The sequence below is a fragment of the Amblyomma mixtum genome, chromosome 2 (genome assembly GCF_055824585.1).
Source record: "Amblyomma mixtum isolate Tamu chromosome 2, ASM5582458v1, whole genome shotgun sequence".
Lineage (NCBI taxonomy): Eukaryota > Metazoa > Arthropoda > Arachnida > Ixodida > Ixodidae > Amblyomma > Amblyomma mixtum.
The window spans coordinates 122,386,184-122,409,709 of record NC_143013.1 but is presented as its reverse complement, the minus strand read 5'-3'; the positions used below and the strand labels follow the sequence as shown (position 1 = coordinate 122,409,709).

The 23,526-nt window shown below is 45.4% G+C and overlaps 1 protein-coding gene across 1 annotated transcript in view; it reads left to right on the top strand.

The window, feature by feature from the left end:
* Positions 1-520: 520 nt before the first annotated feature.
* The window catches only part of LOC149360748 (gastric triacylglycerol lipase-like), a 55,845-nt gene continuing 32,839 nt past the window's right edge, over positions 521-23,526 (top strand). The window contains exons 1-4 of the mRNA XM_089567910.1: positions 521-604; positions 695-784; positions 20,137-20,241; positions 21,404-21,620. Coding sequence (XP_089424036.1) covers positions 521-604; positions 695-784; positions 20,137-20,241; positions 21,404-21,620 — 496 coding nt within the window. The remainder of the gene's footprint in view (positions 605-694; positions 785-20,136; positions 20,242-21,403; positions 21,621-23,526) is intronic.

Here is a 23,526-nt window from a genome sequence, read left to right as displayed (position 1 = left end):
GCATTGCGAAGTCATGTACTGGAACAATATATTATTGTTATCACAATCAGAAAGATATGAGGTACACAAAAGAAAACTGCTTCAAAGATTATTTCGACCTTGAGCAGTGATCGGTTGAACGCACATTTATTCAAAGTTCAGCAGATACGCCTTAAGTTCGGCTGGTTTCATGCTGCATACATTTGCATCTTTTGAGATTAATTCCCTTAGAAGCCTGCTTATGCAATTTTCAATGCTGTTGCATCTATTGCCCGTCCTAGAAAACGGAACAGACCATGACTCCCGGTTGCGAAGACAGTATTGTACGTCAGGAGGTCGTCTCAAATTAAACAGTGATAAAAACGCCCTGTTATTGAACTTCAAGCTTGTCTTATGCCGTGTTATCAACCGGTAGATATATAATTTAACGAATGGTAAAACATTACGCATTTCAAAAAAAGGCATTGAGGGTGCATCCCGAGAAACTCCCGCGACCTTTATATAGCAATTCACACGAAAATAAAAACTGCATTGTTTACCAATGTTGTTCTTCAAGGCACAAAAGTTGAAGGAATCTGTTCGAGCCACTACGACTGTCAACGCCACAGGCGACTACTTCAGGGAGGTCAGTGTTTCTTTTCTTTCGTACTTTTGTTTTCATCCCGATTCCGCGCCAGGAGGTAAAATATGTGTCTGCATTTTCTGTTTCACGCAGGTTCTGCATTTCCACGGCACCATCGACCCCGAAGGGATGTGCATTAGCGGTGCTGGTTTCTTTCGACTGAGCAAGCCGCTCATCGTTACGGTAAGTCTCGCTGTATTGAACTTCGTACATGTGTGTCTTTTGGCAACTAGTGTCCTTACGTCCGAGTTCTTTGAAAAACATAAGCTTTCAGCCCAATTAAAATACACTTGCCGGTGGGCTAATTCGTTGAAATTTTCTCGTCAGAAACAATGGATGTGTTCAGATAAGGGTGGTAGTCGCGGTGCCATGCAATTTTATTTCGTTTTGAATAGAATTTTCACGCGTGATCTGAAATATGTCCACACCGGCCAACGGAACCAAGTTTTTTAAGACACGCTAATTTTTTACGGAAAAGAAAACGAGTATCAAAATTATATCACGAATATAACCGTTTTTGAAATTTCGACATGTTGCAAGTCTTGATCAGTGCACAACAATACAAGAATTTTTTTCGACTACATTTTTTGTCTCCATTTATATGCAACGTTTTTTTTTTTTTGTTTCCGGTGGCATAGAACTAGTGAGTTGTTGACTGTTGTTAAAAATTTCGGAAGCAGAAAATAAAAAACCGCACGCATCGTTCAAAAAGTTCTCCGTTCCAGAAGGGGTGCCTTGTAGGACGATAAAGTGACGAGGTGGGGTGGGAACCCGAGGTTGAAGCTTTTCTTCAGTATTCATCGGTCCTGTCTAGTACCGTCAGGGAGAATTAGTACTTCTGGACGGGTATGTTTATTTTAGTTGCCTTTTTAAATATTCCCGAATTTAAAAATAGCAAAAAAGGACCGAATTTGATTCCTATTAAAGAAACGATCCCACTATCTTTCAGATTTGCTTCAGAGACCATTAGTACCTAGTAATTCTAGGCAAAGAATGAAATGTTGCATTATTTTGTTTTAAACTGCAAAATAGAATGCATAGTGCAGATTACATCTTGTTCAATTACTATTACTGGATACAGTTCGTTAACAAGAGCAACGCTCACGAGCTCAACCTCTCATTGACGGCACATGGTTGCATTTTAGTTATCGAGATGACAGGATTTCACCAAATAGTTTGTAAGCTTCTTTCAGGTTATTAGCAGCGTTTTTATTACGTTTTAACGACATTAAGTTCGCTGTTTGACGTGCTCTTATCAAGTATGGCTGATTCCAGCAAAAAGATATTATTTCCTTAGTAACATAAAAATTGGAAAATGGTCATTATCACCACAGGAGAGTGTGTCAATACAATGAGCAGTTGTGTCAATATTAACGATGAAAATATGAATGGTACACACGCTGGATGGCGTTGTTCGGGTTGGAGATGATGTCACATTAGTGAATCCATTAGTATATTAATGATGGTTGGCTCTTATCATCCACGGTAACACTGATATTGACATTACTTGTGTTAGTGCTCGTAAAACTTATATTTGCTCTTAAAGTTAGCGGGTGTCTGACATAAATTTCCAGGCCATATAGATGGAATATGAGGTGAAGGTGCGCCTTGATTTCTACATAGTCAAGCCCCCTTGCAAAGGCTCCCTAAACGTGCCACAGGAAATAACAGTGGATCACCCCGTCATGTAAAGGCCGTTACAAGACATATGAAAACGATAACATTTTTACCATTGGTACAGCCTTTGTCAAAGTTTAGAGCCCAGGGGGTTTGCTTCTAAGCACTATTTTGGCGCTCCTGCAGCACTTGTGGAAGTCCTAAGCATCGGAGAGAGCAGGGCCAAAAATCTTACTTTCCAGAGATTTGGGACGCTGAGGTCGCATTACGAGCAAAGCAATGCAGCCCAGAAGCAAACCCCCTGGGCTCTAATCTTTTGACAAAGTGCATTTGTAAACCTAACTGTTAATTGAATACCCCGCAAATTGATAATGCAAAAACATGTTTTCTTCTTACAGCCCTACCTTTATTTATGCATAACATTTGCTTCGATAGATCTCGTGTACATGTGAGGAGAAATCAAAAATCAAACAGAAATCAAAAAGAGAACAGAAATCAAAAATGTGAACACAAGTTGCGATATATGCAAGTTTCGGTACCGTCACAGCATAGCGGATACCTGATACTGCATCTAGCGCTCCGAATATGGCGGTTGATGGACCAACGAAACTGAGGCAGACACACACAGAAGTTGCGACAAATGTGAAATATAATGCCCTCACATTCCGCCCTTAGGATGACTCAGCATCCCCGTAGTTTTTAAAGGCTGAGTAACACATGAAATGGGGACTTCTGTAAATCGCCTGTGAATAAAGTTGTACATAACTTTTAATTTTCCAGATGACCGGCGCACTCATCACGTACACCGTAATCATTGTCCAAACCAGCGAACAAATAGCCCAGCTGGCGATCGCTAATGCAACAACTGCCATGTCGTGAACCAGAAGAAACATCGTCGAAGGGTAACAATTAAAGTTTGTTTCTGGGTGTTACGTATGCCCCGGTTGTCTTAAGATCTTTCTACCACCCTCAACCTATAACTGGTGCTACCTGACCGTTTCCACCACTATACTGACAGCACTCTCTAACCACCACCCTCTTATCGGGATGCTTCTGATAATGAAATACAAACACCGCAGCATTGCCATTTACACCCATTACCTAGAATATGGCAGCTACTGCACAGAGACTATACACTCTGAACACGAATACGCGTGTACGCAAGTAAAAAAGCAGTAAACTTCCCTCTATCGCACTCCTTTGCATTAAAGAAAGTGAGTTGGAGGAGAGCTTACTGTCTCTTTACTCATTTCGTGATAAGAGTGTACTGGACTGGCCCTCACATCGGATATGACAGACGCTGAAACACAATCGAATGATGCCCAACGGAGGACAGCACCAACAATCAGACAGAATCTAGCCCATACTGCCCAAAGCCTGACACTATGCCTATTCATCTACTTCGCTTCCGCCACAGCACTCGAGTCATGTCGCCAGAAATTCTGGGGTTGCTACGAACATGCAAAGAAAGGGTCCCCTTTCAGGTTTACGTCAGGGAATGTATAACGGCTATCCACAAGTCTGCACGAGAACCCTGCATCCCGCAGATTATTTTGGCCGGCGTGCTCTTCCATCTAGTTTTCGCCCTCAACATCTTCGCACCGGGCTAACAGTCGTCTAATTACACATAACCGCCTTTCCAGTTTAGGTCAGTGATGGTTCATCCGTTTGTGATTGATGGCAAATAGCTCGCGGGTTACCAGTTAATACTTTACTTATTCAACTTTACCTGAAATGTTTCATGTTGGGGTACCGTGTTAACTTTCATCAGTGAATGAACATTTTTTTCTCGAAAAACCTCTGAAAATTTGAAGGGTGTGTCCATTACGCCGGTAAAACGCTCAGGATAATTGTACTTTTTGAAAGGCAAAGTAAGGAGTGCGTTCATTTTGCGAGTTCTGGCCATAAATTAGTAGAATTCTTTGGCATCCAGCATCGCGTAATTGCCGAACTTGCCGCATTTTCAGCCTGCACTACTAACTTTTCTTTGCACCCTGGCACTTCGTAATATTTTCTGATTCTGTATAGTGTTTATTGCTTTTTGTTGCTCAGTGCTAAACTAATATCGTTTTTTCATGCATTCTATGTCATACTTTGAAATTTTTCGCCCTGTTTAGATGTGTATGATTGTTTTTTTTTTTCTTTCTCAAAAATAAATGCTGCGCACCTTTGTTCTGCTTTATTCTCTCCTATGATACTTCTTTCCCATCAATCCCTCCTCCTCCCCCTGTGTAATTTCCTGTTGAACCCTGAGGGTACTCGGAAATAAAAAAAAAAGTTTCTACATGAAGGTTTTCCGGTTATAGCACATACGTCAATTTTTCGTTGAAGTGCGCGAGATTCCAATTGCACGACTGCAAATACTTGAAACTGGCAGGGCTGCTGTGGTGTACTGCGTAATCGGGCAGAAGACTTCGGTGGTGTGCAGCGTGAACAAGAAAAACAGCTAACCAACTGCTGGCACGGAATGCGAGGCGGCTCGAACTTCACAACAAATTCAAGTTGATTGCACCCAACGCCACCTTTTTAGTGAATGAAGCAAGAAGGACAGAGTGACTCGGCTGGCGGTCTACTAGTCTGGAAGATTCTGCATTGGTTTTGACAGAAAGACAACACCTTCTTTGCTGCACCCGCTCTCACTTCACCGCGCGGCCTAACACCACCTATACGATTGTGCTTGTTCACAGGAGGTCACGCTGCGGACAATGCGAGCATAATTAGGAATCACTACAATATGTATTCATTACACAAGTTTATTACCTGCTCTGGATGACCCCTGTGCTTGTACCCGCAACACGGAAGGGTAAATCCGCCTTCTGCTACGTGGCTGTTTCGAAGTGAGATATATCAGGACTTGCACATGGCTAAAAGTTTACCGAAACGGCAGTGAAGCATGCCACATTATGTGGACACAGGGAACCTCACTTCGGTCCCTTTCAGAATTCATTCATTCCACAAACCTGTTTACATAGGTATATCTAATTACTTTCTTTAGGTAATCATCAATGTGCCAGAATATGCAGTATATATGGAAGTGGCGTATTGCGTAACCTAAAGCTACATGAGACTTTCTGGCTTGAAAGCCTTTAGACCCTTGCCCTCAAATCGGCAATAAAAAATGTCAGTGATCTCGGGCAGCATATTCTGCTAACAAAAAAAAGTAAAGCGGATTTAACTTTTTTCTTCTTTGCATGGCGATCACGAGTTTTTTTGAGTGACTCAATAAAAGGTATCATAACATACTCTTCCCAAATGCAGACGGTTTGCTATGTCATTACTCGGTGCACTCAATAGTTCTCATCTGCAGCGAACATAAAAATAGAGATAACGATTAACTTTGTGTTTAAACGAATTTGAACCTCTAGCTTGTTTGTAAAACACTTGAATTTAGGTGGCGGTTTCGTTTAGTAGAGCGAGAGTTGTTTCTAGGTCATTTCCCAGTCAGAAAACACAACAGAAAAACTTCTGTCGTCAGAACACATTTCCTTTAATGCTTTTGACCAAAAACTTGTACTAACAACAGAATTTTGTGTGGTTACTATAGAAAAAGACTGAAGAACTAAGGAAACGTACTCTAGAAAATTACTACAAAACAACAAAAAGTCTCTTGTTACAACAGAACTCCACATATTTTGCCATATTTTGGAGAGGGTTCTGAGGTTTTCTTCGACTGGGTTTAAAGGAACACTGAAGACAAACTTACGTTCACTGTATAGTACAGTACTGCGGCCTAATAAGTCAGAGACTACTCTCACCGAAAACAGACTTTATTTAAGCTAGAAAAGACCATAACACGAAGCGCAGGTGTCACCCTCACCGGTCGTTTTCGCATGTAAACTGCGGGCGTCGACGCCCATTTTTTGGCCATGATCATAGCGGCCAGGCTGCTTTTTCTTTCCCTTCAGAAAGGTGAAAACCACTTCTTTCCAGTGTAGGCGTCACGATTTTGAATCGAGTGGCAGGAGAATTTTCTAATTCATTTCTCTCAGGCATACTGCGCCTTTTGCCACCGGAAAAACTTTTTCATACCAAGAAAACGGCAGAAAATCAGCTTTTACTGAACTCAGTAACTTCATGCACTCCTCCTCACTGTCGCTTTAGCCCCATAACGAACCTTTTTTTTTCCGAAAACCACAAAAAAGTAGCAATTTTTTATTCCAAGAATAGGTAATATACTTTATCTACAGCGCAAAAAAGGATATTTTTTTTTAATAGAACTGCCTTTGTTCCACCGGTAAGACCAAAATCCCTCAGTGAAATTAAAACCAGTGGATGAGACCTCGAACCGGACACTCATTGCCATAAAAAGTATTACAAGCTGGACTCGTCATTAGCCAGGAATGTCCGTATGTTTATGACGAGCGAGGCTCGTCGACGTCCGCTGGGGGTTAACACCAGAGCGAGCCACGCCCCATCCAGTTTAGCCTGCTTAGCTCGAGATGGCTCTACAAGTTTGCTTACCACAGATGGTGCTGCCACATTCGTCCCCTTAACCTGAGGTTGCGCTGCGTCCACTTAACGCGTAAAGACGCTGTTAGACCGGTGGCGCTGTTAGACCACTACGCAGTCAGTTGTCACGCGGTGACAAGAAAGGAATTTTGACTGAACAGTAGATTGAGCTGAGCTCTCCCTGACTTCTGCGACTTATCCAGCACTTTATTTTGGATTCATACTAAGCATCTCAGACATCCATAGCTTGGCGCACCAAAGCTGATTGGTCGTCCCCTTTGTGCGACGCGTCAACCACGCATGCCAAGATGAAAGATGGCGGAATGTGCTGGCGACAGGAAGGAAGTATAGGCAATGCTTCAGGCTGGCATCTAAGAGGCAGTCCTCCCACTCGTAATATCACGTCCAACAATTTTAGACAAAATTTTGAAAATCGGAAAATTGTAAAGTACCCTTACGGAAACATCCAAGGCAGTGATTCATTGTGATATGTAGCAAAATATTTCTTATAAAGCGTTTCCATCTATTGTATCGAACATTAAAGATGCCATTAAAAAAATCAATGTGGAACGCTTTTGCCGGCAGCAAAAACGTTAATAGAAAAAAAATTCAAAACTGCCATGTGGTGACCTGCGGATACGTTGATTGGTATAGCGAAATCTTACATTATATGAAAAAAATGGCGTTCAAAGAAGGTTTCCAGCTCAAAAATGCTTTTGTCCAGAATTGATGGGTATGTTGCGTTTTGCCTCCATCGAGGTGTGCCCGCCGCACCAACGATGGAACCCACGAACTTGTGCTACGCATGGAATTGCCGTTGCCACAGAGTTGCAACGTAGAGCCGTTATTCGGCGAATTTCTGTGTGATTCTCGCTGTAAAAGCATTGCGAAAGATGCAATCATGATGAGCCATGCGTTAATAAGATTCCTGGTGACGTCAAAACTACTGGTAAGCAGGATTTCAAAGACAACAAAACAAAAAAGGTGGAAGTGCGGAAATGCGCCTGAACGAGTACAAAGAGCAAAATATCAGATTTGGAATGTTTTACTGAAATAAAGTCTACTATTGAGCACAAATAACACTTTTCGAAAACTCCCGGTATTTTTAATCACCAAGCATTTTAAGACGGTCGTGTTTATTTTGTTTATGTGTTACGAGCTCACCACTAGGCATGAAGTCGCAAGTTGTCGAACCACACCGGCGCACACAAATGTAACGTAGGGTGGTGCCCAATTACATCGTCGCACGAAGCTTGCGCTGCACATCGCTTCAATGCCGGAGGCTCCGTGCACAAACTTTCCCTTTGCTCGCATCCAGGCGAACCAAAATGTCCCCAGTACACCCAATGGAGGGGGGTTCTACGCTGATAGCTGCGACGAACATACTCCTGTTTAGTAAAGCAGAAATTTGGGCAAGTTGGTACGTATTCATTTTTGAAACACCGCAACAAAGACGGGACGTGGAAACTGAGGGGTAAAGGTGCGCCATGTTTCCCCTTATGTACCTTGCGAGGTAGGGGTAGTATACCAAATTCCCTTCTCGTGTGGCGCCACATATATTGGCCAAACAGGAAGATGCATCAACAAGCGACTCATGGAACATGAGAACACCAGAAAAAAAGACCCCCTGTCACACGTGGCGGTCCACTGCAGAAAGTGCAAATGTAAACACGAAAAAGATTACGAAAAAAGAAAATCAGAAGGAGACCCTCTCGCTAAAGGTGCATTCCGTTGCAAGAAATGCAAATGTACCCCCGACTATAAGAACACCAATATCGTGTTCCGCCATTGTGATAAGATGACGCGAGAAGTTATTGAAGCTTTTCTTATACGTGAGAAAGGCGCAACGTGCATTAGTTGCCCATCGGTCGCCCTTTCCGAAGGGGAGATTGGGTATCTGGCGTCACATGTGGCATGAGTTGACTGGTGGCGATTAATCTTTCCTAACTCTGTCTATATATTTGTGTGTTTTTTTTTTTCAATAAACCCAGTTGTTAGTCAGCGCCTGTTTGTCTTTACCCCTCAGTTTCCACGTCCCGTCTTTGTTGCGCTGTTTCAAAAATGAATACTCCTGTTTTCCACCGCCACATATTCTCTTTCAGTTCGCCATCCGACGGATGTCCCAGGAAAACAGAGAGACGCTGACAACGTATGCTGGGCCTCTTCAAAGCAGCCTGCCTTGACAATGTACAAAGAAGCTGGTGCTGCCCACAAACCTCGCAGTCTCAGGAATACGTCGCCGCAGTCTCCTTCGATTGCCAGTTAGATCTTCTTCGTCTTCTTTGATTGACAGCTGCCAACTTTCCGGAGTGGATTCCAAGAGAGTAGGAAAGCGTAGCAGGGGGCGGCAGAATGTTATGCGGGCGGATGAGATTAGGAAGTTTGCGGGATAGGGCGGCCGCGGTTGGTACAGGACAGGGTTCACTGCAGAGACATGGGAGAGGCCTTTCCCCTGCAGTGGGAGTAGTCAGGCTAATGATGGTGATGATGATTTTCTCACTACTGCACCCAGGGGGTCCGGGGGACGCTGGCCACAACCAGGAGTTCGCCATACCCGCCTTTAAAGATTTCATCCAAGTATCTGACTTTGAGCCTTCCGCGACGCAATCAGAGCGACCTCAAGCCTTCTGCATTGGTTAAGACTAGGCGTGGCTTGCACCAAAGGTCACCCAATTTAATTGCCCATGCGGACTCTCCGTTCTGAGCTGCATACAGTGCATCCATGAAACTGTGGATAAAGTAACTTTGGTTAGTCCCACGTATGCTTCATTTGCGCGTTTAGAAAACAGATCTCTCCAGGAGGGCGAGCTTATGAGCATATGACGAGAACCTTCGAAAGCTCCTCGGGCGGTTAAGGCGTACCTACACGTCCTAGGAAGCGCGGGCCTGTGCCCAAAGCCATCGCTAGGCGCAAACGTAATATGTTCGCAGACACAACCCTCTTTCCTTTCCTCTAACCCTGCCCTAGTGCAGAAAAGCAGGCCAGAGGATTATAGCTTGGGCCATTCTGCCTGTATGGAGTTGTAAATAAACATCTTTCTCTGTCTTCTCTCGCTCTACGTCGACTGAGCGATGCGTGTTGCTCACTGCAGAAAAAAAATGGACGACGGTTAATCTACCCTTAAGAGTACAGAGCGACAGCATTAGAGATCGGCTTCCGCGTAAGCACTCCATCTCTTTTACAGATTCATCGATAGCGGTGAGTCCTCGCTGATGGCGCGGTGTTGCATTCGTTAAGGGATGTGCCACTGCCCTGGGCTATTCCTGTCTGACTGTACAGTCTTGCCCGATTTGAAGGTTATGACGCTCGTTCTGGCTAAAATGTGCCAAGAAATTTTTCCTGGACTCAAGGTCGCTCAGTGTGCAACAAACATGACGGTGTTGGATAAAGTAATCCTTCGTCTAGCTAAATTCACGTACTCGTTGCAGATTTCTTGAGAAATTAAAGAATATTACTGTTAGAGAAGTTAATTATGAGAAGGTAAAGCCTAAAGTGATCACCTTCAAATCACATTAGATTGCACATCAAACAGGGTTAACCTTGACAGTAGCAACTGCAACAGCTTTTTAGCCGCTGCGATAAAGCCGACTGCCATTGAAGGGTTCAGTATTGTGTGCTCTGCAATGCACGCGATTCGGTCTTCTAACTGTTACAAAGGAACTCCAGGATAAGTGTTGCACAGCCATGGATAGAAGTTTCCGGGATGCAGATTTGCGAAAAAAATAATAATTTCTACGTTTCCTCGCTAGCAAGTGAGATGTTATTCTTCTGCCCACCGGAACATGCATGTCTCCTCACGCTTCTTTGCTTCTATCGACCTCTTGTGCCTAACCGTTCCGTAATAAACTTTTTTCCGTGAATCCGCACCCCGCAAATTTTGTCCATGCATCGTAGTCATCAATGACACCCATCTTAAGTTTCCGCCAAATACCTTAATGTAGGTGAACAATATAAGTAGGGTTCTTTCTTTAAGAAAGCCCCTTAGTGCGCGTCAGGAGGAAGGATTGAGGAATTATGAACGCTTTTTTCAGTATTGTAGGCTTTTGTAAAGCGGTAAATATTGAAGTTATACACTAATTGGCCCGTTGATAGACACAAGGTACCATTCATTTGGCTTACATTTAAACCCCACCAACGCATACTTTTTAGATGAAACACTTCGACCTTGTGCATTCAGCAACAAGGAAAATATGAAATATGCAATATAAAATATGGAACGAGCATGGAATAGCAGCCTATGAGCAAACACTTCTCTTTTGTTTTCTTGTTTTTGCTACGCCGGCCGGCACCAAAACGTGACCGAGATGGGTTTTGGTGGTGTGTTACCGAAGCCACCAACTCGCACCATTGTAGCTTGAAATGTCGTCCAAAGAGGCTGCCTTCAGAACAAAGCGCCATCAATCTCATTATATCATTGCTCTCGAGCAAGTGCAGCTTGCACAAAATGGCAACGCGCTTTACAACGTGTGCGCAAATCGCTGCCCGTTAGACAACAGTCGCTAAGTACCATAATGATTGCTTGAGGATGATGATCTCCTCAGGCTTAATGGCACATGCGCACGGCGGGGGATTGGCCAGAGTGCATAGCGGATACAAACGCACTCATGTACAAGGAATGGAGTATTTTTATAATTCTGGGACGCAGAGTTAGAATTTGTACAAAACAAAAAATACGGAGAAGGAAAAGTTGTGAATTCACATTCTAGCAGAGGAATCTACCAGATGAAATTATATAATCGTGAATATAATCGCACACTGGTTTCAGGGCATATCCCCTGCGCTTGCCCCGAAGGATAAGAGAATCGGCATAGATAGAGGAAGCCCAAGCGGAGCGAGGGGTATCTCGAAGTAAATCCTACGGAGAGCAGCGAGCCGCCGGCAGGAGAGGAAAAAATGTTCTATAGACTCAATTTCGCCACAAGACTCACAAAGGTTGGATATCGAAAGCCTCGATCGGCATAAATAAAGATTTAGCCGCGGTATCCTGCAGCACAAAAGGGTCATGGACACCTCACATTGTCTCGAACTGCACATCCGCACACTCCAAGGAAATGCCAGGTGTTGAAAATCCGCTGCAGCAAGAAGAGGCTCATGGCTCAATGAATGGAAACGCTGGAATCGCTGAAAGCGTGGTTGTTTTGAAATCTTAAAAAAAATGCATAGCATTGTCATTCTCCTCGCAAAACAAAATGGCTAAAAACCCGCCATCTCTCATCGCCACAACTTCTGTTTTATTTGTTTATTTCTTTTTCAAACTGGCATCGTTTTATTGCGATATATTCGTTAGACGTCAGAGCTGATTACATCACCATCATCAAAACAAAGAAAACGAATCCACAGCGCCCACGCGGCACCCTCCGACAGCAGCCTACCAAGGAGCCTGCGAATTTCTCACACATTTTTCTTGCGTTTCTTTCGGCAATGCGCTCTCTAAAAGCCGGATTAGACACCCGGCCAGCGGTGGCAATCGCGCGAGCCGAAGAACGGGCGGCGAAGAAGCGGCGAAGCTGTCGCAGGAGGCCAGTTTGGCGGCACCCTGCGGGCATGGGAGCTGCGGACCGCGTGCTGCTACCGCCGTCCTCAGTTACTTCCTGGCCAAGGCTGTTCTTCGGGTCAGCGGGCTGTGGGACGCCGCAAACAGGTAACCCGCGCACCTGTCTCCATCGCTTAGCCCTTCCACACTCGCAGCTTGCCTCTGCTCACGTTTCATTTAGCTGCAGTGAACGGTAACGTGAGTGCGAACCGGTTATCTCTAGCGAGAACAGGTTCTTCAATTCTATGAGTGATAAGTTTGGAGTCGCAAGAGCAATTTACTCCTGATGCAGAAGAGCGGGAGTTATAATTTGTCAAAGTCAAAGTCAAAGTGTTTATTTAGACAACTCAATGGTACAGTTGCCTAGGGCGCAGACTAAAAGGCAAAAGGATGCCTGACAAAGAGTCCACGCCCTTCTTGCTCCCATTCGAGAGCACAAGACATTCAGCGAGTAAAATAATGTGAAGTCATTACTGCTGGGAGCTTCTAAATAGCAGTGTAACGTGTTTTTCTTTTTTAAACGCAGAATAATTTCTATGCGCATGGTTCTCTTAAATTTTTACCCGCCGTGAATATCGTGTTCCAAAGTAAAACAGTTACAACAGATTATAACATAAGTACGCAGCAAGATGAGGCGTTGTTGGTCACATTGGTTCATAACGACAGAAAGATGGGTTGCACAAACGGGGCGTTGGCTAGAAAGGACAAGACTGGATGGGACTGTCCCGTCTTGTCCTCTCGTGAACGTCATATTTATCCAACCCATCTTTCTATCGTTAAGTTCGTTAAGTGCCGTGATAATGCATGAAAGTGCCGTGAAGCAGCGTGCCGTGGTAATGAATGTGGGCGTAGCCCACATTCATTATCACGGCACACTGCTTCTCCACTACAAAGAAACAGTCCGTTGCTAAAGCTTTTCTTCCCACCTGAGTAAAAAGCTAGTCACAAGGAATCACAACTGAAAGAGTTTTGATACCTCTGAGTGCGACATTCAAATGCTGATTTCGCCTACAGCTAGGATTGTTTAGAGGAGTAATACAGCACGCGGCTGGTCACTGGTCAACGTTGTCAACTGGTGTTGCTTTTTACTTTTTTTGTATCCTATACTGTGTCAAACAAGCGCGCTAGCAGTGATACCCACCCCCTCCTACGCTTTGACCGCACATGTGATATGCTTGCGAGCGCCTGGGGTCTCAGGCGGATTTGCGGGAAGTGCCTCATCATGTAACGAGTCTCTTTCAGAATGTGAGTCCGGAAGGCTACATTTCGTACCGTGAGCAGCACGTCGACGATCAGGGAAGAAAGGCAAAAGGCCTGCTGTGTCTGTCTATGGCGATTTCAGGCGCGCCGACTACCCAAGACGCCTTGCCCTTTTATAAAATATTAGTGACCCTCACTTCTGTCCCGCAGACTACCCTCGATGCAGATAAGACGACTACGTAACGTCGTCGGCAATTTTGGCAGACTGGGACAGGTTACGCGAACATGAGCGGTGTTGATAATCACGTTCTGTGGTCTAACTAGTTCCTTTCAGACTGATTTTCGGTGGCTCTTTTCATTTTATTCTGTATTTCTCCCTTTCTTCCCTTCTTTCTTTTTCTTCTCCTCTCTGGCAGCAGTTCATCGTTGTCACAGCTTAAGTTTACTGAACAAAAATTAAAAAACTAGAGAGAATGTTTTTTTTTTAGCACATTCTTTTCAGTGCGAAAGCACGGATCTTTGCTACGTAGAAGACAATGATGAGCGGGCAGCGCCGCGGGACGGAGCTTTATTAAGGCGAAAGCCTTTAATGCCTCATACTGTCGTTAGCAGACGCGTCGGCAGCCGAGTCGACAGACGCGTCGGCAGGAGTGTCGACAGACGCGTCGGCAGCCGTGTCGACAGACGCGTCAGCAGAAGTGTCGGCAGAAGTGTCGATAGACGCGTCGGCAGCCGTGTCGACAGACGCGTCGGCAGATTCGTCTGCCTTTCGGCGTCACTGCTTAAAAGGCTCAAGGTTCCAGCATGAATAAAGGCGCATCTAGTGTATGCATGGGCTTCATAAATAGAATAAAAGGAGTAAAGTCAAGAAAAGGAAAATAAAAAATAGAATAAACAAAAATAAAAACAAAGTAAAATAAGATGTGAAAATAAAAATAAAAAACAATAAAATTAAGAAAAGGAACAAAAATAAATAAAACAAAATATGAAAAATAAAAAAGTAAATAAAAACAAACAGTGGCCAGGAAATGCTTTCGCCTTGCAGCACTTTAGAGAGCCAAAGTGCCCCCTGAATTTTTACATTTTGAATTATTCATTCCTTCATTTTTTTCTCTTTCTCTCTATCTCTCCAATCCAAACTCATATCTTGCTTCACTCCCTGCCCTCCTTGTGGTAGACTCCCCTGGTGTTGCGCTCCCGTGTGCTTGTCCTTTGCCTTTACTGTGTATAGGTGAATAGAAACCTTTGCCTCCCGATTCTTCACCGATCCCCCAGTGTGGGTATGTGCCATTTTTCAAATGCTGACAACAACAACGGAGCACTCACGCTTGGACAGTTTCTCGGACATACGAGGTCTGTTAGAAAAGTATCCGACTTTATTTTTTTTTTGCGAACACCTGATGGATATGAAACAAGCGCGCTTGGATCAGGCGACCTTGAACCTTCATGCGCATGCACGAATTTTTTCCCGCCTGCCGATAGCGTCAGTCGCTCGGACGCAGCATTTGAGTGAGACAGGGCGCAGTGCTCTCGTCGGTTTTTTATTGCAAGGAAAATGGCGGAATGAGAGGAGCAGCGCTACTGCATCAAATTTTGCCATAAACTGGGCGACAGCCAAGTGGAAACCATTCGAAATATTCAGACGGCTTTCGGTGACGATGCTATGAGCAGCACACAGATTAAGAAGTGGTACAATTGATTTAAAGATGGCCGCACATCGGCGGAGAACGAGCCACGCTCCAATCGGCTACCAACATGCCAAAATGACCAGGTCATTGCCGAACTGAACGCTGCGGTGATGCGGGACCGTCGCGTGACTATCCGAGAAATCGAGGAAGAGGTGGACATGAGCAATTTCTCCGAACATTCCATTATCACCGAAGATTTGGCCATGGAGAGAGTTGCGGCGAAATTTGTGCCGAAGCTGCTCACGGTGGAGCAAAATCAGCTTCGTGATTCAGTCTCACAAGACATGCTGGATTCCGCAAACAGTGACCCCGACTTCATCAACATCAAATCACTGGTGACGAGTCTTGGGTGTACAGGTACGACCCGAAAACCAGATCCCAGTCGTCACAGTGGAAACATTCCACGTCACCAAGACTTAAGAAGGCCCGCCAAGTGCGCACCAATGTGAAAGTGATGCTGACTGCTTTCTTTGACACCCTCTGTGTGGCAGACCACGAGTACGCACTCCACAGGCTCAAACAATGACCAAAGAGTACTACAGGGATGTCCTCCGTTGCCTACATGATGCTGTGGGGCGCAAGAACCCGGAGCTGAGGTCAACAGGAAATTGGCGCACCCATCACGACAATGCTCCTGCACATTCCTCGCACTCGATTAAGATTTTCTGGCGAAAAACAAGACTCCTGTAGTTCAACAGACTCCTTACTGTCCTGATATGACCCCTGCGACTTCTGGCTGGTTCCCAAAATTAAAAGGCCATTGAAAGGAGCGCGATTCCAGACAAGGAAGAACATTATGGCTGCAACGACAGCTGAGCTAAACTCCATTCCAAAAAGGGCCTTTTCGGAATACTTCGCACAATGGCAGCACCGCTGGGAGAAGTGTGTGGAGTCCCAAGTAGACCACTTTGAAGGTGGCTAGGTTTGCAACGGTCCAGTTATGCAAGTTTTTTTTCTACGGCCAAAGGTCGGATACTTTTCTAACAGACCTCGTACACTAGACGATTTTGCTAGGCTCTGAACCTCCGGATTAGTGCTTTCGCACTAAGAAAACTAACATCTCTTTCCCCTCAGTTCAGTGAAGGGACCTTTGAGACGCGGGTTCGATCCCGGCCGCGTCGGCCGACTTTCCATGAAGGAGAAATTCTAGAGGCCCGTGTACTGTGCGATGTCAGTGCACGTTAAAGAACCCCAGGTGGTCGAAATTTCCGGAGCCCTTCACTACGACGTCTCTCATAGCCTCAGTCGCTTTGGGACGTTAAACCCCAACAAACCAAACCAAACCAGACCTTCGAGTCGCTGCAGACTCATGATGAATGGGTATTCCAGTATGATGCTTCTACTGTCCACGTGTATGGCAACAGCACGAACAACGCCACTTTCTCAGTGCTATCTGGCGGTCATTGGGGAAACATGTGCGCCCTTTCTCAAGGCCTTTTGCTTACTTCCTGCGCGCCGCCGCGGTGGCTCAGTGGCTATGGTGCTCGGCTGCTGGCCCGAAAGACGCGGGTTCGATCCCGGCCGCGGCGGCTGAATTTCTTTGGAGGAGAAATTCGAGGCCCGTGTACTGTGCGATGTCAGTGCACGTTAAAGAACCCCAGGTGGTCGAAATTTCCGGAGCCCTCCACTACGGTGTCTCTCATAGCCTTAGTCGCTTTGGGACGTTAAACCCCATAGACCAACCAACCAACATTAAACCCCATAAACCAACCAACCTACTTCCTGCGCACACAAAGGAGGAAAGTGTAAAGATTATGTTGCCACGTTTTTCCACAAAAAAAAGCGTGACAACATTTTAAGGCCTCTGTTTGTTTAATCTTCGGGATACTCACAGATATGCAACGCCTGTTGCCGATGCCAGCGACTAAAACCAGGCGAACCGTAGTCATATTGAACAGAAGTGTAACGCGCAGCAGTACCGATGCTGTGTTACGGTTACAGTTTGCTAGAGAAAGAGAGCGCAAGATGCTTTCTAGCCCAGTTTTTGTATATCAGCCTGAAGTATTGCGTTAAAGAATTGTGTCCGTTGTTCCGCACATGAAACTTTGTGACTAACATCGGCCAGAGTTAGAGAATGATGGTGTGCTTAGGACTTAGGTTGAAACACCAATGTCGGTTCAGATTACAACAACGTGGCGCTATAGCTGTTCATGGCGAGTTTTAAAGCCGCACTGGACGAAGTCTTGAATTAGGAGCTCGCCTTTGAAACAGACCCACGTGCAACGTCTTTTTTATACACAGCGGTCAAAATTAAGCTCGGCAAGTTTCTTCACATTAGGTACAGAGAGGTAAGCAAGATCTTTCACAGCACATAAGAAATTGAGATATTCCTCACCGCCAGGCATCTAAATAAAATATATTAGGCAACTTATTAGCGACTGCGGCTAGCGTAAATGTTTATATTGGAAGAATAGAGGCGGTTGCATTTCTACACAATTCCATTTGGTAGAACTGGTGTAGCGCACGCGTGTTCCCCGATATTCGACCCAAAGTTCCCTCTCATTTATCGTAATATCGAATGCCAGGCGGTGGCAGTCAATAAGGGAAACAGTTATCAGCGTCAACGGTCGCTCTACGCCGTTGGCAGACAAAAAGCCGCTTCACGCCTGGAGGAAGTTCGCGCCGACTGTCACGCTGCATTGCATGCGCAAATTAAGAGAGCTTAAAATTTGGAAACTACTCTCTCGTTACTCAAGCGTGCTAGGAGAATTGTACCAAATGGAATTGTGCAAGAAAACGACTGCATCTAATTTTGCGATGCAAACATCCCCGCTTAAGCAAAAAACAGCGCGAACAAACGGGGACGAAAGAATACACAGGAACAAGCGCTGTTCCTGCGCTTGTTCCTGTGTATTCTTCTTTTCGTCTCCGTTTGTTCGCGCTGTTTTTTGCATAATGTATCACCAACTCGCCCGCTTAGCTATCCTGTTGAATCCCCGCTTAATGCAGTCACTAAGCAGTTCGTTAATCGATTTGTTTTTTTTCCATCATCACTATTTTTATTCTCATCTTAATATTCAAAAAATTACAAAAAAAACTTTCAGGACCAATAGGCAAAGGATAGCGACAGGTCCGACACGAAGCTAGAATTCAGGCAATGAATAGGAAAGGTAAAAGTCATGACAGTGAACAAAATTCAGAGAAAACAACGGGTGTGCATTTTGCAGCACCAAGTAGTAAATATTAGACAATTATGCAGTAGCAAGAAAAAGGAAAATATAATAAAAAGAAAAACGCCTTCCTTTTTTTTCAAAATTAACCACACAAAACATCAATGCCACATTACAATTTTCTTTGGCGTTCGAAAAGAAGAAGTGATGGGGAGTGCGCGGCAGCGGCGGCGGCCCCGGCACGCTAGCTATGCGCCGCTACTGCGCATGCGCAACTGGCGAGCGCGGCGGCGGCACCTCTGGGTCACCCGCGCAGCGACGGCGGCGGCGCACCACCTGTGCGCCGTCCTCGCGCATGCGCAGTATGGCCTTTCCTCGGCTCCGTGAAATGGCTCGGCGACTCGCGTAGTGTTGCTCTCGCAACAAAAGTGGTGTGAATGAGAATAGTATTAAACAGCAAACAACATTCTGCGTTGTTTTGAGAACCCATTGTCATGGTTGACGTTGTGACGAAGTAAACAAAATTTATAAAGCTTGCTATCTAATATGTGAATGAAGGGAAAGCAAATCACGCGAGGGGAAGCAGCTGCAGATAGCGTTCTTCAAGTTCCTTTGGAAACATTCGAGCATGTTTATTGCGCAGGGTATATTGTTCCATATTTTTACACCAGCAAATTCTACTGCTCGTTGACAATAAATATTGATACTAGGAGTAAGGTTTCAGTTACCTGCTGTTGCATTTGTAGTTAATTAGATGCCTGACGGTAACAATTATCATCTAACTTTGGGTTCCCCTGACAACATAACTTAAGTGCAGAGGTGGATTTCATGTTTCTCGCAGGAGCCTAACTTTAAAAATATAACCTATGAAGATTAATTTTGGTCACCATGCATAAGCTCTTCGTGTCATGGATGAAAAGCATTGGTTCTCTGAGGCCGTCGTAAACGAGCACATTTTTTTTTTTTTCAACGCAATGGGGTGTGGAAGTGGAGGAGACGAGGAGACGAGGAAACGCGGAAAGTCGCGATGAGGAGAGGTGGAAGGCTTAGGTGCATACAGCTGTAATCGAAAGCCCCGAGGTCAAGAGGTTCGCTCTTGCGCTGTACATTGGAGCTTTGTGTCTAATTTCAGCCTTGAAGGTTCAAATCTTTAAACCGGAAGCAGCAACATCATCCTCGCCCATCCACACATTCGGACATTAATTATGGCGTCGGAAGCGCCCCACTACGCAGCTGTACAGGCGGCCTTATGGCCCGGAGATGTCTAACCAGGGCAGTACAAGCATATATACGAAACAGATTCATTATGAAAGCGCGAGCGTCCCGTTCTGTGTCGTGTGGAGTGTGGAGTGTGCAACATACCCGTTATTGTAAGGCCGGTACCTGTACAATCTGTTTGCAAAAAGGCTAGCGGCTATTCGTGCTTGTCAAGTAGGGGGCCAGCGCCCGCCGTGATTTGCAACACAGCTTCGGGCGACCGGAGACAAAGTCGATGTGAGTTTTTGTCACCGACGAAACCTTAACATGATGAACGATCGTAATTCCCGACATACCCTCATCGATGATTAGGTGTTTGGAAATGAGAGCCTAAGATACGACGACGATAGGACCGTCCCAATCGAGAACAAAGACATGACCGCGTCAAAAATACGAAAAATCTTTGTTTTGTCGTCACGGTAGATTTTTGGTTTTTTTTTGTATGACTTTTTGTAGTGCTGTAGTACTTTTCTGTATTCTGCAGTTCTGTAGTAACTACAAAAAATTCTGTTGCCATTGCGAAAATTTCATTCTGTAATAACTACAAAAAAATTTTGTTATCATTGCAAAAATTTCTGTTGTTCCTACAGTTTTTTGGTCAAAAACATCACAGAAAATTCGTTGTGACGACAGAATCTTTTTCTGTTGTGTTTTTCGACTGGGGTGTTTTCTTCAAACAGGTTATGAGGTTGCAGCAACTGTGCCGCGCCGTAGCACTCGTTCTGGGGAACATTCACTGCGCTCACAGCAGGATCCACATGGATTCGGATGCGTCGCGAAACGTGGTGAGTCGGTGCTGCAGCCTTTTCATTACGTGCAGAAAGCATACCGCGGTATACTTGCTTCTTGACAGCCTTTTTATGCCTCTTCATTCCGACGTTCAGTTCCGGTAAGCACGCAAGAAAGTCTACGCGAGATGAAATAAGATTTGACCCGCATATGTTTCACCAGCATGACGTTCTCCTCCAGAGCTCTGGTTCGTACAGATTTTTCTCATCTCTACCTGGATGGAAAACTGGCAACGCTGCACTTCATCCACCAAAGGTATGCCGGGAAGATGAAATCTTGGTCTTTGGCTTGGCTGCTGTTGGACCGAAAACGTGGATTCAAACGCAAAAATACGCGCGCAACTTTTTCCCTGGGCAAACATCAAAAGAATGTCTTTCTAATTTCTACACGAGCCTAATGTCTGCCATGGAGCAACATTAAATTTGGTGACTAGTAAAACACTTTCTATTAGCACTTACAAAAAAGTTTTAGACAGTCTATAGACTTCTGCCTATAAAGTCTATAGACTATCTGTGAACAAATCTTAGAGAACAGTCTAGAGACAATACAAATGTCATAGACAGTGTATAGACAATCTATAGATTTATGGCCATACACTTTTACTGGACTTTTGCCCATAGACAGTCTATAGACTATGAATATACAAAAAGCAATATCTATAGGAAGTCAGTAGAGTCAATAAGAAGTCTATAGACTGTCTATAGACCATTTTTATAAAGGAAAAGACTTCAATCTGCAGAGGGTGGAGAGCGTTGGGGCTGCGGTGGCTAGATCTAGCCACTGAATCGCTGCGCAGCTGTCAGAATACACGGTTTCGGCACAACATTAGCGAAGCCAAGTAAGGAACTTCATCTTGCCAGCATGTCCTTGATGGATGAAACGTTCTTTAAGGAACTTGCATAGACGGCAGTGTAACTTTTCCCTCTATTTAATCCTCCCACCTGTTTCCTGGCGACGGCGATTGCAATTTAATGATGGAGAGGCACAAAAACACCTGTGTGCCCACATATCAGCACGCAGTTGGTCACACTTAATTGAGTGGTAACGTAATAGACTAGTCAACCAAACATGTTTGTACTGCAGCGTTATTCTCTGAAGAGGTCGGTACCATTGTTTGTTTTCTTATTCACTGCCTCACTTATTTTTCTCCTCCTCAAGTCCCAACTTATAACAAGCAAGGGCTACCCCGTGGAAGAGCACGAGGTAAGCACCGAAGACGGCTACCTGCTGCGCATCCAGCGAATTCCCCACGGGAGACGGAACGACACGGAGCCTACAGTCTACGCCGCTGGCGATAAGACGCCCGTGCTTCTGATGCACGGCACGGCCATGTCTTCCACTGACTTCGTCCTCAACTTCCCACACCAAAGCTTAGGTGAGCGCCTTGAGTACTAGATCGAATTCAAACAGTGCAACCAAAGTAGCTACAGTCGCGAAATTATGCACATCGATAGCTATTGGTTCGGAGCAAATGCTCGACCGACAAGAGCGAATCAGGGCAATGATGATGGGAAACGTGTGCGGGACGTTCAGTAGGTACGCTCTTTTTAAAATGTAAAGAACCCATGACACTTTGTTTCTCGATCATGCCGTTGTCACCTTCCCGCAGTTCTGCTTGCACTCCCAGACTCCCTTAGAGCGTGTGGTGGTAGCCGTCTCGGTCTCAAAGGAGATGCACTCAACTCATTGTGGCAAGCTGAGCCAGAAACGAGCTACCAAGTGACGAGGGGGGCGGTCGTTTGGTGCCCAACTTTCGCAGGTCGCCACCCAGAGAACGAGTCGGAGCCAAAGGTTCACGAGCAAAGCAACTTTATTCAGAAAGAGACAATAACAGGATTTTCTAACTCTCGTAATAACACGAAGTGACCCCACAAAGTAATGCAACACATGAAAAGTAACACAAGAGAGAGGACACAATACAAGAGATCATCATCATCAGCCTGACTACGCCCACTGCAGTGCAAAGGCCTCTCCTATATGTCTCTCCAACTAACCCTGTCCTTCGCCAGCTGCAGCCACCGTATCCCTTCAAACTTCTTAATCTCATCAGACCACCTAACTTCCTGCCGCCCCCCGCTACGCTTGCCTTCTCTTGGAATCCACTCCGTTACCCTTAAGAACCAGCGGTTATCCTGTCTTCGCATTACATGCCCTGCCCAACCCCACTTTTTCCTCTTGATTTCAACTAGGATATCATTAACGCGCGTTTGTTCTCTCACCCACTCCGCCCGCTTTCGATCCCTTAACGTTACACCTATCATTTTCCTTTCCATAGCTCGCTGCGTTCTTCTTAACTTAAGCTGAACCCTCTTTGTTAGCCTCCACGTTTCTAAAGTGCAGTAACACAGGAGAGAGATAAATACAAAAGAACACAATTCGTTCACCCCGGGCACTGCGACAGTCCGATGACCGGAGGACCACGACGGAGCCGTCTCGAAGGCTGGCGCACGCTGCCTCGCTGGTCCATGGATGGGCGGGTGGTATCGACCCGGTAGTCGTGCGGGCTGACAGACAGCGCTCAACGTCTCTCATATATAGTACGTTTCTTCGCACCAAGGCATGTGCGCACATACACAAAGTATTAACTGTACAGTTTCACTCCCATTGTCGCGCCGGTCACACGTCGCCATTGGTCAGGCGTGGAGACAGGTATCCAGTGAATTCGAGTCTCTTCTTTCCGACCCGCCGCCGCCGTCGCGCGAGGGGAGTGGAGAGGGCATCACGCAGCACGCTCAAGGCTACGCGCTCTTTGTCAGCAATGAGTAATATTTTGTCAAAACTTCTCGAAAGATGGACGCACGCGCGGACGCGGTTCTTTTCGCCCTTTGCTGATGCGGTTTTTAAGCACTGTGCAACCTCTGAAGGCTTCAATGAGCAGAGGGTCGTTTAACCTAGCTATGGCTACGGAAGGTACAAGATAAGCCGCTGTTCTTATTATTTTCCTTTCGCTTGCTCTTTCGTCGTTATATATATTTCTGCCACAAACCCCTGACCGACAAGAGCTGCTCCTCAGATGACAGTGGCACCACGCACTGCGTGTTTATGGGGGTTTAACGTCCCAAAGAGTCTCAGGCTATGAGGGACGCCGTAGTGAAGGGCACCGGAAATTTCGACCACCTGGGGTTCTTTAACGTGCACTGACATCGCACAGTACACGGGCCTGTAGAATGTCGCCTGATGGCGAAAATGCAATGCGCGTTCGGAAGAACTGACCAGACAGTGAGGCTTAGATGTTTTACGCGGGCAAATAGCAAGGGGTGCGGTCGCCGATCTTGACGAAA